This window comes from Choloepus didactylus, chromosome 4 (assembly GCF_015220235.1).
Source record: "Choloepus didactylus isolate mChoDid1 chromosome 4, mChoDid1.pri, whole genome shotgun sequence".
Lineage (NCBI taxonomy): Eukaryota > Metazoa > Chordata > Mammalia > Pilosa > Megalonychidae > Choloepus > Choloepus didactylus.
In genome coordinates, this window is record NC_051310.1 from 27968278 (window position 1) to 27982626 (window position 14349).

Below are 14349 nucleotides of genomic sequence, written 5' to 3' on the forward strand. Positions count from 1 at the left end.
GAGTTTTCATTAAGAAAGAGGAAAAAAGGTCCCATAAAATAGTAAACACACTTAAAATTGATAGGTCTAGATGACTGATAAAATGAAAAGGGGAGGAAAATATGCCAGATATTTTTACTCTATGATTTAAAATCAGGGGGAGAGAGGGGCAAGATGGCGGCATAGAGAGGAGTGGAAGCTAAGCAGTCCCCCTGGAACAACTACAAAAAACCAGAAACAACTAGCAAATAATCCTGAATAACTGCCGGGGGACAAACGAGACCATCCACTCATCATACACCAACCTGAATTGGGAGGAATGCCCGAGAACACAGCATAAAATCTGTAAGTAAAACCTGCGGAACCAGGTCGGGAGACCCCCTCCCCCATAGCCCGAGCTGCGGAGCCCCGTGGTGCCAGAGAGAAGCTCTCTCCCAGCAAGCGAATATAGCTCAGCTGAGCTCCAACTGGGGTTTTAAGTAGCGAGTGTGAACTGCTCACTACAGGTACGCAGCTCCAAAAAACAGACAGAGGCTTTGGGTGACAACTGACCTGGGAGAGCCGGAGGGTCACCTTGACTGGGTCTGAAGGGGACTATCTGTTTCTTTCTTGGCCCAGTGGAGAAAGCCCCAGTCATTTTAAGTTTCCAGGGCTGTGACTCGGGGAAGGGCGGAGACAGCACAAGCAGAGAGCAAGACTATTGAAATGCTAATGACCTCCACCTGGGGGGTCTGTCTTCTCTAGGAGGAAAGGGGTGGGGCCCTTTCCATTCAGAACCACACCCCAGAGCCTGGGGGAACACGGCCACACCTCCTCACACCAGTCAAGAATTATAGGCCAACAGGCGCCACCTGCTGGGCAGAAAAGCACAGTGACCCGAGGCATCAAAGGGTGGAGCAATTTTCTAAGACACACCCACAGGGAAACCAGATACTGAATATTTCTTCCCTCTGGGACCTGAGCCTGTTCTGGTCTGGGAAAACCTGATTTGGATAACCAAGGAAACCATGCCTAGACAACAGAAAATTACAACCTACACTAAGAAAAGCAAAGTTATGGCCCAGTCAAAGGAACAAACGTACACTTCAACTGAGATACAGGAATTTAAACAACTAATGCTAAATCAATTCAAAAAGTTTAGAGAAGATATTGCAAAAGAGATAGAGGCTGTAAAGGAAGCACTGGACATGTATACGGCAGAAATCAAAAGTTCAAAAAACCTACTAGTAGAATCTATGGAAATGAAAGGCACAACACAAGAGATGAAAGACACAATGGAAGCATACAACAGCAGATCTCAAGAGGCCGAAGAAAACACTCAGGAACTGGAGAACAAAACACCTGAAAGCCTACACGCAAAGGAGCAGATGGAGAAAAGAATGAAAAAATATGAGCAACGTCTCCGGGAACTCAAGGATGAAACAAAGTACAGTAATGTACGTATCATTGGTGTCCCAGAAGGAGAAGAGAAGGGAAAGGGGGCAGAAGCAATAATAGAGGAAATAATTAATGAAAATTTCCCATCTCTTATGAAAGACATAAAATTACAGATCCAAGAAGCGCAGCGTACTCCAAACAGAAGAGATATGAATAGGTCTACGCCAAGACACTTAATAATCAGATTATCAAATGTCAAAGACAAAGAGAGAATCCTGAAAGCAGCAAGAGAAAAGCAATCCATTACATACAAAGGAAGCTTAATAAGACTATGTGCGGATCTCTCAGCAGAAACCATGGAGGCAAGAAGGAAGTGGTGTGATATATTTAAGATACTGAAAGAGAAAAACCACCAACCAAGAATCCTGTATCCAGCAAAGCTGTCCTTCAAATATGAGGGAGAGCTCAAAATATTTTCTGACAAGCAGACAATGAGAGACTTTGTGAACAAGACACCTGCCCTACAGGAAATACTAAAGGGAGCACTACACGGTGATAGAAGACAGGAATGTGTGGTTTGGAAAACAATTTTGGGAGATGGTAGCACAACAATGTAAGTACACTGAACAAAGGTAACTATGAATACGGTTGAGAGAGAAAGATGGGGAGCATGTGAGACACCACAAGAAAGGAGGAAAGATAACGACTGGGACTGTGTAACTTGGTGAAATCTAGAGTATTCAACAATTGTGATAAAATGTACAAATATGTTCTTTTACGAGGGAGAACAAGCAAATGTCAACCTTGCAAGGTATTAAAAATGGGGAGGCATTGGGGGAGGGATGCAATCAGCATAAACTAGAGACTGTAACTAATAGAATCATTGTATTATGCTTTCTTTAATGTAACAAAGGTGATATACCAAGGTGAATGCAGATAAGAGGGGGGGATAGGAGAGGCATGTTAGATACTTGACATTGGTGGTATTGTCTGATTCTTTATTCTACTTTGATTTAAGGTTATTTTTCCTTTTTCTGCTTCCTAGCTGTCATTTTCTTTTTTTCCTCTTTCTTTTGCCTCTCTACCTTCTTTGACTCTCCCTCCTGCCTTGTGGAAGTAATGTAGATGCTCTTATATAGATAGTGGTGAAGGTGGTGAACACATAAATGTATGACCATGCAGAAAACCATGGAGTATTTACTTGGGATGGAATGTATGGTGAATGAACAAAACCATATTAAAAAAAATGGGTCGATGACAAAACCTCGAGGGCAATATACTGAGTGAAATAAGCCAGACACATTAGGACAATTATTGCAGGGTCTCACTGATAAGAACTAATTACAATATGTAAACTCATAGACATGAAATATAAGGTACCAGGATATAGGACGAGGCTTAAGAATGGGGAGTGGTTGCTTAGTATGAGCAGAATGTTCAATTAGGATGAACTTAAATGTTTGGAAATGAACAGGGGTGTTGGTAGCAAGACGTGAGAATAACTAACAGCGCCGAATGGTGTGTGGATGAGGTGGAAAGGGGAAGCTCAGAGTCATATATGTCACCAGAAGGAAAGTTGGAGGTCAAAAGATGGAAATGTATAAAACTGTATCCTGTGGTGGGCAATGTCCATGATCAACTGTACAAATACCAGAAATCACTTCATGAACCAGAACAAATGTATGATGATACAATTAGAAGTTAATAATAGAGGGGCATATAGGAAAGAACTATATACCTATTACAAACTATATACTACAGTTAGTAGTATTTCAACATTTTTTCATAAACAGTAACAAACGTACTATATCAATACTAGGAGTCAAAAATTGAGGGGGGTTGGTTAGGGATAGGGGAGGATTAGAGTTTCCTTTTCTTTTTTTCTTTTTTCATCTTTCACTTTATTTCTTGTCTGGAGTAATGAAAAGTTTCTAAAAATTGAACAAAAATTAAGTGTGATGGATGCACAGCTGTATGAGGGTACCCAGGGGCAAGTGATTGTACACTTTGGATCTTTGGATAATTGTATGGTATCCGAACAATCTCAATAAAAATGAAAAAAAAATTAAATTAAATTAAAATTAAAAAAAAATAAAAATAAAATCAGGGGAACTCTGAGGAAACTTTGCTAGTGACAGAAATAGAGACAACGTCAAGGAGGCTGCAGTAGCAAAGAGGATGCTTTGTAATGGGACAATATCTTTCCTTCATCCTCTCCAATGTGAATGAGGAACAGCGGTTATTTTTGAACCCCTCTTGAAAGAGGGTCTCTCTCTCAATCTCTCTCAAAAAACATGGAAGACAGATGCCCTGAGGTGTCAAGGTATATGTTCAGTGGGAATTTTTCCAAAATTTTGAATTCAGACTGGCTAAGTTCCAGATCTAAGTGATGACTGTGGGTGGCTGCTGGGGAAAGCTGAAGACACATCCTGAGGTAGGGGCAGGAACATGAAGTCATTGATCTAGTTCCCATTGGGAGCATTCCCGGAATCAGTGCTTATTACATCAAATATTTCCATTTCTGCAGTGCAATCACTTTTACCAGTGTCTCACACCTCTCAACCTAGCCTCCTGAATCCAGTCAGTGCAGAAGAAAAAATGCAGCTCACAAAAAGAAACATTTGAAAGGGTGGTGCAAGGGCTGTTGCCATGTTTTCCTGGTGATTATTCTCTGGCAGCCCGGGTAAAAATGAATATGAGCACTGAAAAATGATCAGCTCTGAGTGGGATTGATTTCCTTTTGTTTTGTTGGGGAAGGAAGACAGGTAGTGACTTACACCCCAGTTTACATCTACCACATGTGCCAGTTTGAATGTATTATGTCCCCCACAACGCCATTATCTTTGATGTAATCTTGTGTGGGCAGATGTATCCGTGTTAACTAGATTGTAATTCTTTGAGTGTTTCCGTGGAGATGTGACCCAACCAACTGTGGGTGATGACTCCAGTTGGATAATTTCCATGGAGGTGTGGCCCTGCCCATTCAGGATGGGTCTGAATTAGTCCACTGGAGCACTATATAAGCTCAGAAAGAAGAAGCAAGTTTGCTACAGCCAAGCGGGACACTTGGAAGAATGCACAGGAGTTGCAGATGAGAGACAGTTTGAAGACAGCCGTTGAAAGCAGACTTTTGCTCCAGAGAAGCTAAACAAGGAAAAAGCCCCAAGAGCAACTAAAAGTGATATTTTTGAGGAACTGCAGCCTAGAGAGGAACATCCTGGGAGAAAGCCATTTTGAAACCGTAACTCTGAAGCAGAAGGCAGCCACATGCCTTCTCAGTTAACAGAGGTTTTCCAGATTCATTGGCCATCCTACCCGATTGCTGATGTGTCACCTTGGACACTTTATGGCCTTAAGACTGTAACTGTGTAACCAAATAAACCCCCTTTTATAAAAGCCAATCCATTTCTGGTGTTTTGTGTTCTTAGCAAACTAGAACATCACGGTACTGTTTTATCTAATTTTTTAAAGTTCCCTTGAATTCGCTGTAGCCTTAGCATTTTTTTCTCAAAGCTCCTATTATTGTCCAAATCAAATTTTCTAAATAAATAGGAAGAGGAGTTCAATGCATTACAAGCTCTTAATTTTATGTGTATTCCTTGATATTTATTTTGGCAAGGAAGAAAGGAAGAAAGAAAGAAAGCCTGTCAGTTCATGGCCTTGAGTTAATGTCTAGACCAGGTATCAGCGAACTTCTTTTGACTTCAGCAGCCACCTGCGCCTGTAAATCCTGCCCCACAATAGACTACGTGTCCCAAGAGGACAAGCGGAGCGAGGCACACGATGTGCATTGTGGGGATCGTAGTCCTGGGTCACTTTCTTTTCTCCCAGTCCTTGACTCACTCTCTGATTCCGGGATGGGTGAGCCCAAGAGCTACCAATTAGCTGGGGCCATGTCGGTGACGCCGTGGTCCAACCGCGAAAGCCGGTGTGGTGAGCCTCGCACATCGATTGGTCAATGGCTGACCCGCACCGGGGGCGGAGCAATGGGACAGGCAGGTGGCCACGGCGATTGGGCGGGGAGCCCGAGGCGGCGGGCGGGGATTGGCTGTGCGCTGGGACAGGAGGCCTGGGAAGGGGCGCAAGAAGGAGGACGGAGTAGGAAGAGCAGCGGCTAGGCGGCGACGGCGGCTGAGGAGGTGCTGGCAGAGGCGAGGGCGACAGCTCCAGGGGGTGGCAGCGGCCCGGAGAGCAGGATGCGGGTTCGGGTCGGGCTGACGCTGCTGCTCTGTGTGGCTCTGCTGGGCTCGACCTCGGCATCCCCGGGTCAGTATCTGCCTCCACGGGTTGGAGGCCCCGAGCCGCGGTCCACCGGCCTCCATTCCTGGGCAGGGCCGTGGGGTCTCCAGGCTCGGGACTGCGCGCTCTTTGGTCCCGCCTCGCACCGGCCTATCACTCGGTCCTTCCTCGGGCTTCTGGTCTGGGCCAGAGAGGCTGTTTAGGGATGGAAGGAAAAGAAGGGGCGGCCACCCTTCCACACCTCTCCCGCACGTAACAAACTTTACCCGGATCCTTCTCACGAATGAGGAATTGATCCAAGGTAATGACTCCCGATAGCTGGCTTAGACCCACAGTGACACCTGAGCCCTGCTGGAGTTTCCTCGATCCTCCTCTGGTTTGGAGCCCTGAAATTTGGGATTTGTAGGTTTGATAATTGGCACACCTGGGGCTGTCACTTTGGGCAGTGCAGGGTCCATCAAGACTGGGATGTTGACAGTGGTTTGGTCCGTTTGCTTTGCAGCTGAGATGGTCACGGCTCTCTCTGTCTATTGAAAAATAAAAACTCTTGTAATTGTATCCACCCCTGCCCCTTCCTGAGAAAGTGGCGTTTACCTGTCATGAGTTGCCCCATGCTTGTTTACAGTGATTTTATGATTTTGAGAAAATCGTGATCCCTTTAAGCTTAGAATGAATAACAAATACTTTCAATATTATATAGAGATGTAGTAATTTGTGTACTTTTGGTTTTCCAATTAGCTGATTTATACTGTGGTTCTGAAAATAGTTTTTTTTCTGTCTACATCTGGAAACTTCTTTTTTGAGGGTATTGATAGGGAAACAATATGTACAATAAGATCATGAAGTTTTAATCAGTCTCTGTTAATACACAGCTGATATACAGCTTTAAGTCTTTTTTGGAATAGGGTAGGGTATAAATGTTAATCTTTTTTTTTTTTTTCAACAGAAAATTTCCCAAGGGTTTTTTGAATCTCCAAATTATCTGTCCTACTTACAAGTCAATGACATAAAGTTGTTCTCCTTCTAAACTAAGAAATCTAAACCTAAAATTCTCTTCACAATGTTGCTTGAAACAGCATTTCGAAAGTAACAAATATATGCTAGTTACTTTACTGCCAACATCATGCTTTGGGGTGGTCCACCCCCTTTCAGGTGTAGTGATGGTTTGCATTCATGATCAAGTCTTTTAAGAATATATATAATTCTTGAAGCACTTCTAGCAGTTACAAACTAAGCATGAAATGAAGCTGTTGAATTTAATGAGTACCTGATAAACCATGAACTGCCTGCATCAGAATCCCTCTGAGGGAGTTGTTAAAAATGTAGATTTAGGTCTGGGAAACGCCCCGGGTATGTGTAGTTTAACAAGCTGCACAGGTCTTTCTTGACACGGAAGCTTGAGAACTACTAAAGAACATGGTGTATATTCCTCTGAATTCAATTTTCAGATTTAAAGAAAACTGAAGTATACATTTTCCTGCATCCTTCTTGACTGTATTTCATTTACATGGAGCTCCATGTCAATGGGGATGATACTTGAAGAAGGCTTTTACTCAACAGTTGGGATTCTCAGGATGTTATAATATGGTTTACTCTTGCACAGTTAGAAGACTTTATACTGAACTCTGAAATCTTTGGGTTGTATTGATGTAAGCAGAGCATTATGTTCAAGAAATGTCTGCTCTGATTGCCAAGATAGTTAAAGCTATGCCAGAACATTTCTTTTGTAGAGACAAAAGTCTTACTTAACCAGAACTAAAATAGAGATGTATCTGCTGAAAGGTGATAAAGGCAGTATTGTGCTGACAAGATGTTCACACATCATAAAGCACTTGTGTAAGAGTTTTATAAATTAAGTACATGAATTATCAGCTGCCCTTTTCTATTTATTAAATTGTTTATTTAAAGAGAGTTCAGTCTTGTTTCTATAGTTTAGATTTAAAAATTTGTTCCTGTATAAAAATCAGGTTGTTGTGATAATTTCATGGTGACTTGAAGTTTGAAGCTTTTAGTGGTTACCCAGAGCAAATAGTATGTATCATCAGGCAGAATATGGTCAGCCAACACATGGGATTATGATTATCGAACAGCTTGTTTCAGTGGCTTGTAAAGTATGATACATTAGAAATGTTTTCTTTCCCAGAGAATGAATTATTTTAAAGGAGAAAATTTTTCTCTTTCATTTTCTCAAGATAGTAGTTTTAAAAAAAGCTGTAATTTTTCTTGCTTAGAAATACATGCTTAGAGAGCAATTAAGGAAGGGGGAACAATAATCCAAGAACAGATAAGCTATTTAACGTTCTGGGGATGCCCAGAAATGACTATGGTCTGTTAAATTCTGATGGATATACTAGGAACAAGTTCACAGAAATGTTGCTATATTATGTAACTTTCTTGGGGTAAAGTAGGAACATGTTGGAAGTTAAGCAGTTATCTTAGGTTAGTTGTCTTTTTCTTACTCCCTTGTTATGGTCTCTTTGAAACGTTCTTTTATTGTATGTTTGTTTTCTTTTTAACTTTTTTTTTCATACAGTTGATTTAAAAAAGAAGGGAAAGTTAAAAAAAAAGAAAAACAAGGAAAAAAAAAAAAAAGATGCAGTAGCCCCTTGAGGAGCCTGTGGAGAATGCAGGGGTATTCGCCTACCCCACCTCCATGGTTGCTAACATGACCACAGACATAGGGTACTGGTGGTTGGATGGGTTGAGCCCTCTACCATAAGTTTTACCCTTGGGAAGACGGTTGCTGCAAAGGAGAGGCTAGGCCTCCCTGTATTTGTGCCTAAGAGTCTCCTCCTGAATGCCTCTTTGTTGCTCAGATGTGGCCCTCTCTCTCTGGCTAAGCCAACTTGAAAGGTGAAATCACTGCCCTCCCCTCTACGTGGGATCAGACACCCAGGGGAGTGAATCTCCCTGGCAACATGGAATATGACTCCCGGGGAGGAATGTAGACCCGGCATCGTGGGACGGAGAACATCTTCTTGACCAAAAGGGGGATGTGAAAGGAAATGAAATAAGCTTCAGTGGCAGAGAGATTCCAAAACGAGCCGAGAGATCACTCTGGTGGGCACTCTTACGCACACTTTAGACAACCCTTTTTAGGTTCTAAAGAATTGGGGTAGCTGGTGGTGGATACCTGAAACTATCAAACTACAACCCAGAACCCATGAATCTCGAAGACAGTTGTATAAAAATGTAGCTTATGAGGGGTGACAATGGGATTGGGAAAGCCATAAGGACCAAACTCCACTTTGTCTAGTTTATGGATGGATGTGTAGAAAAGTAGGGGAAGGAAACAAACAGACAAAGGTACCCAGTGTTCTTTTTTACTTCAATTGCTCTTTTTCACTCTAATTATTATTATTGTTATTTTTGTGTGTGTGCTAATGAAGGTGTCAGGGATTGATTTAGGTGATGAATGTACAACTATGTAATGGTACTGTAAACAATCGAAAGTACAGTTTGTTTTGTATGACTGCGTGGTATGTGAATATATCTCAATAAAATGATGATTAAAAAAAAAAAAGAAATACATGCTTATCTTATTTTTTGTCAAGAAGAGGGAAATGCTTTACTTTTGTTTCCTTTGTGCCAAACAATGTTATAGACTTTTTAATTAGGCCTGCTGTCAGGTGTTTCAGTTAATAGTTATAGTAATAACATAAATGTATAGGGTAGCTTTCAGATTGCTGAGAATGTTTAATTTCATTCTTTTGTTTGTTCCTTAAAGCATTACTGCAAGTCAGAGCACAGATGATATTATCCCTTTTGACAGATTGAGAAAATGGAGACTGAGCAAGGTTGTGAAGTCAAACCATGCTTGTCAAAATTAATACATAATGAAGCCAGGTCTCATACCTAGCTCTGTAGGCCTCAGATTTGGTATAATTAAGAGTCAGGAGTATCCTAGGATCTGCAAAGAATTGGTGGCAAAGCAGAAGACAGCATGTCTGGTCTCTTTTCACTAAACTTTATGCTTTCTGTGTATGAAGGTGTCTGTTTAATTTCCATGACAGGTGGGAAAATGAATTTGTAATGATCACTTCTCCCTGAAAGAATATCCATGGTACTATGCAGTGTTGTTAGCTGATAAAAATGAAAATTCATCTTTTCAAAGAGAGATGTACACTTACTAAAGAAATCTAAACCATTTTTATTTTGGATATGACAGTGTTGAGTGAGAAATTCAAAAATCTTTATTTAATCCTCTTGCATTTTTTTCTTGTTGTCTAATATTGTGCTCTTATAAAAGCATTACCATTAGCTTTTTGTTTGTGCAGAACTTCAGTCTCTTTAATCCTTACCTGAATATTACATTGTCAGAAGTTCTTAGGTTATATTTGACTTTTTAAAAAGTACTTTACAAAGGAGTATGTCGGTTTGAAAGAGAAAATAGCTGATGGTTTAAGACTGCCATCTGGAGCAGGCTTTCCCAATTTAGTAAATGAGAAAAAATTATCTTATTTACCAGTAACCTTAGTATGTAGTCCTCATTGGTGGAGGGAGAAAAGTGAGAGAAGCATGATGCAACTCACATGAAATAAACTTGATGTCACAAGTTCCCGTGTCTCTTGGAGTTCAAAAGCACATTTTGCTGCTATAATGCCTAACAGCTTGTAGTGTCTCAAACTTACATATCTTTAAATTTATAGGTATCTGTATTATTTACCTTTCAGTTACTATGTATCCTGTTGTGATGAGGTGCTAAATTTAGTGATACAATTATTTGTGGTTTAAGAGTTATACCTAATCTGAAGTTTCAATATTTGGGGACAGGTGGTACACATCTGCACATTTAATATATGCTCTTGATAACTTGAGTTGTTAATATTTGTGATTCATTAAATGCATCCACATGCACAACTTTGATACAGATGAAGAATTTTTTCTTTATCCAAAGATTTGCTGAGAATGGAATCTTTCATTTGCTTAATATTCTGCTTTGATTTGAACCATATGTTAGAACTTAGGGTACTTATGAAAAAGTTGGCATGAAGGATGGTTGTCAATTAAATTGACATCACTACCTAAATGTTATAGGCATTCACGCACCAAAAATAAAACATACTTTGAAGGTATTCTAATAGTAATGAATAGTAGCTGTCTTGTAAATTTTCTTCAAATTAACGGCATTTTATTTTTTGACAAAACTTACTTATACAGTGGTTTTCTCAAATATTCATAACTTCTTATGTAGTTTGTGGAGCAGGCAATACCGAAACTTGATTCTGGGTAGACTCAGGTAATTTTAAGAGTAAAAAGGAAACTCAGAGATCATCTGACAGTTTTTTTGTGTTTTTTTTTTTTTTTTCTTTTTAAACTGGCAAGCAATACAAAGATCAAACATTGGACATGAACATTGGGTTGTTGCATGTGTTGATATAAGAGCAGGCAAAAGAATAACAAGCAACCAAATAGAAGTAATAGCAGGAAAGCATGGAAAGAATAGTAGAAGGAAAATTAAATGTAGTTGGAGAAAACCAAAGGAGCCTATATGATTTTGGAAGAAAGGTATAACTAGTTGGCTGGATTCATTATATATTTAAAGAAAGCTATTTCTTAATAAATAGACCCCATGATTTTTTTTTTTTTTTTTTTAACCAGCATCTGGTTATCCCTTCAGTAAAGTAGAGCACAAATCCTAAATAACTTTGTCTGGCAACTCTGCCATCAAATAATAATAATTCTTGATTTTCATCCTTAGTAGTCTTAGTGAACAATAAAATGCTAATCAGCACTAAAATAATGTAACTCCAGATCCTGACCAGAGGAATAGAAGAGGTAGAAGCCCAAACCACAAAATCAGAGATTTATTTTTAAAGTAACTTATTTTCAGTAACAGAATATATATATACAGAAGAATTGGATGCAATCTGAAAGCTCGGTTTTTGGTGGTCATTGTTGTTGATCCTCCTACCTGTGTAACAAATAAAACTAATGTCTTTCTTGGAGAAAGAGAAAAACTGACCCTCACCCCTCTTTTTTTCCTTTTACTTAGTCTTTCCTGAACAGTTGCTGATTACAACCAATATTTAGATAGCTCTACATTTATTAATCTAGTGTCTGATTATTATATGTTATACCTATGAAATTATTTTTTTAAACGGTATCTGTGATTACCCAATAGGAAAGATAACTGAGTTGTCTTAAATTTTCTTTTCAGATGAGGAAGGCAGCCAGGACGAATCCTTAGATTCCAAGGTATGTACTAAGGTTTGCATTGCTTAGTATTTGCTGCCCAGTTTAAAAGCACAAATTATGTATCTCAGAATGTGAAATCTGCATCATTTGAATAACAGAATTGAAATTTATAAAAAAGATATAAAAAGGAAAAGATAGATGTGTCAATATAGACCTAGTACTTCTGAGGGGAAAAAAATCACTGACCTACAAAAAAGAGATTTATCTCTGTTTTTCACATATTGTTATAATCTTAGAGCCAAAGAATAATGAAAGTCGAATAGTAAATATTTCCCTTAAAAATGTTGGTTATTAGATTTAACTTCAATTTAAATGCATTCTATTTGTGTGTGCGTGTGTGCATGTGTGTGTGTGTAAGAGCAATCAAGATACTGATTTTATTTCTATTTTCTTTAGTTTTTAATTTAACTTTTAATTTTTGGAGTTTTAACCTCTGCCTTTTGTTTCCACTAATGTCAATTTCCAAAAAAATATAGAGAGAGTGGATATACATATTGGTTGAGTGAATGAATAAAGGCTGATTATTATGTATACAGGAAGACCAATCATATATGGTTCCTGATCTCTACATTAGAGGAAATATAGAGAACAGACAGCAGGTTTCAGTATACTGTGGTGATACAACAGGGGAAGTACAAGGTAGGTAGGGAGCTTGTAGGGGAAGAATTAAAGAAGGCTTCCTGGGGGAGGCAACATCTAAGATGAAATCTAAAGAAAGAGTAAGGGTTAGGCAGGTGATGAAGGGAAGGAAGAGTATTTCAGGCAGAGAGTGAGCAATACGTGCCAAAGCCTAAGATGAGCAAGTGTGGCACATTGAAGGAGCAGAAGGAAATGTTATATTTGGATTAATAAAAGAAATAGTCAAATTGGGTTGGGAGAAGTCTTGGTATTGTTGGTAACAAAAAATTCTTTATATCCTCAGACTTTGCCATCAGATGAGTCAGTAAAGGACCACACCACAGCAGGCAGAGTGGTTGCTGGTCAGATATTTCTTGATTCAGAAGAATCAGAATTGGAATCACCTATTCAAGAAGAGGAAGAAAGCTTTAAGAGCCAAGAGGGGGAAAGTGTAACAGAAGAAATTAGCTTTCTAGAATCTTCGAATCCAGAAAACAAGGACTATGAAGAACCAAAGAAAGTACAGAAACCAGGTAGTCTGAACATTTTCTTTGCCTGATGTAGGAAAGAGACAACTGAAATTTTAAAGCTAATGTTAGAAAAATGCAGAGGAAGATTGGTTTTACAGATTGTTAACCAGGTATAGTGTATAGAGTGCAGTCTTAACAAGTTTTCCTAAATTTTAAGATATCAAAATTATTCACTTAACAAATTTGATCTTTATGACCCAAGTTATATAATCTGAATTCATGTAGATGAAAATGCATTTGTGTTATATTAATATCATAATGTTTCTTTTTGGACTGCAGAATGTAAACAAATTTCTCTAAGGAATTTAGAAAATTGTCAGGGTGGTATACAAAACAGAAGCTCAGATAGGAAGAATTGTATGATATGCTCCTTTGGTTATTTTCAGAAATGTTAGGATTTTTACCATAAAAACCTTTTCAATCATCCTAGGGAATTTGTTTTAGATGTTTATCCCTTGCCAATTGAAACTCACATGAACTTTAATCCTCTTCTAATTTTCACCTCCTTGACACCCTCTACTTTTATATTTGTAACTCAGTCTTTCCCACAATTCAGTGTGCTGAAGACCTGTCTTTTTAAAAATTAATCATTAACATGTCAACTCTGCCCTGTCCCATCACCCTTCTGTCGTTTGGTTCACTTTGTCAAAGATTACCTCCATGACCACTTATATATTTTATTAATCTCAGTCATCAATTCTCAGGAATTGATCCAAATTTGAACTTCAGAAATATGATTATTTTTTATCACAAGTGTCTGACACTCATGATTTTTAAAAAAAAAAAAAAATTTTAATTAGCAGTATCTTAATCCCATCAACTAGAAATAGCAGCTGTTAATATAATATGAAGAATAGTCTTTCAGGCTTTATTCTAGGTATGTAAATAGTTTTCAAAAAACCAAATTGGGTCAAAATGTATATACTATTTTATAGCTTGTTTTTTTTACTTTAACAGATTACCATGAACTTTTTCCCATGTTATTTAGTATTCCTTTACAAAAGGAACAGTTGGTAAACCCTTTGCTAAAAGTGATAGTTTAATGGCTATAAAAAATTTTATATGTAAATATGCCATAACTTAGAAATAGGTTGTTTGCCATGTTTTGCCAGGAGGTTGTTTTAGATATATCTTTACACATATCTATGATTATTTCCTTAGGATTGTTCCTAAAAATAAATTTTCTGGATTGAATGTAAAAAATTTTAAAGATATTTGATACCTATTGGTAAAATGTTCTTCAGAAAAATTATTCTGTTCACTTCCTTTGAAATTACTCTTTTTTCCTGTATCTGAGCCAAGTGTTTTACTACTTAAAACTTTTTGCTAAATATTATAATTTAATTCATTCCTTTTTATTTTTTTATTGAGGAGATTTCCAAACATTCACAAAAGTAGAAAATAAAAT

General features: G+C 38.5%; 1 protein-coding gene across 1 annotated transcript in view; it reads left to right on the top strand.

Annotated features, from left to right (window-relative positions):
• The first annotated feature begins 5455 nt into the window (after positions 1 to 5455).
• The window catches only part of SEL1L (SEL1L adaptor subunit of ERAD E3 ubiquitin ligase), a 76425-nt gene continuing 67531 nt past the window's right edge, over positions 5456 to 14349 (top strand). Inside the window, exons 1-3 of the mRNA XM_037832139.1 lie at positions 5456 to 5622; positions 11756 to 11793; positions 12716 to 12944. Coding sequence (XP_037688067.1) covers positions 5553 to 5622; positions 11756 to 11793; positions 12716 to 12944 — 337 coding nt within the window. The 5' untranslated portion in view covers positions 5456 to 5552. The remainder of the gene's footprint in view (positions 5623 to 11755; positions 11794 to 12715; positions 12945 to 14349) is intronic.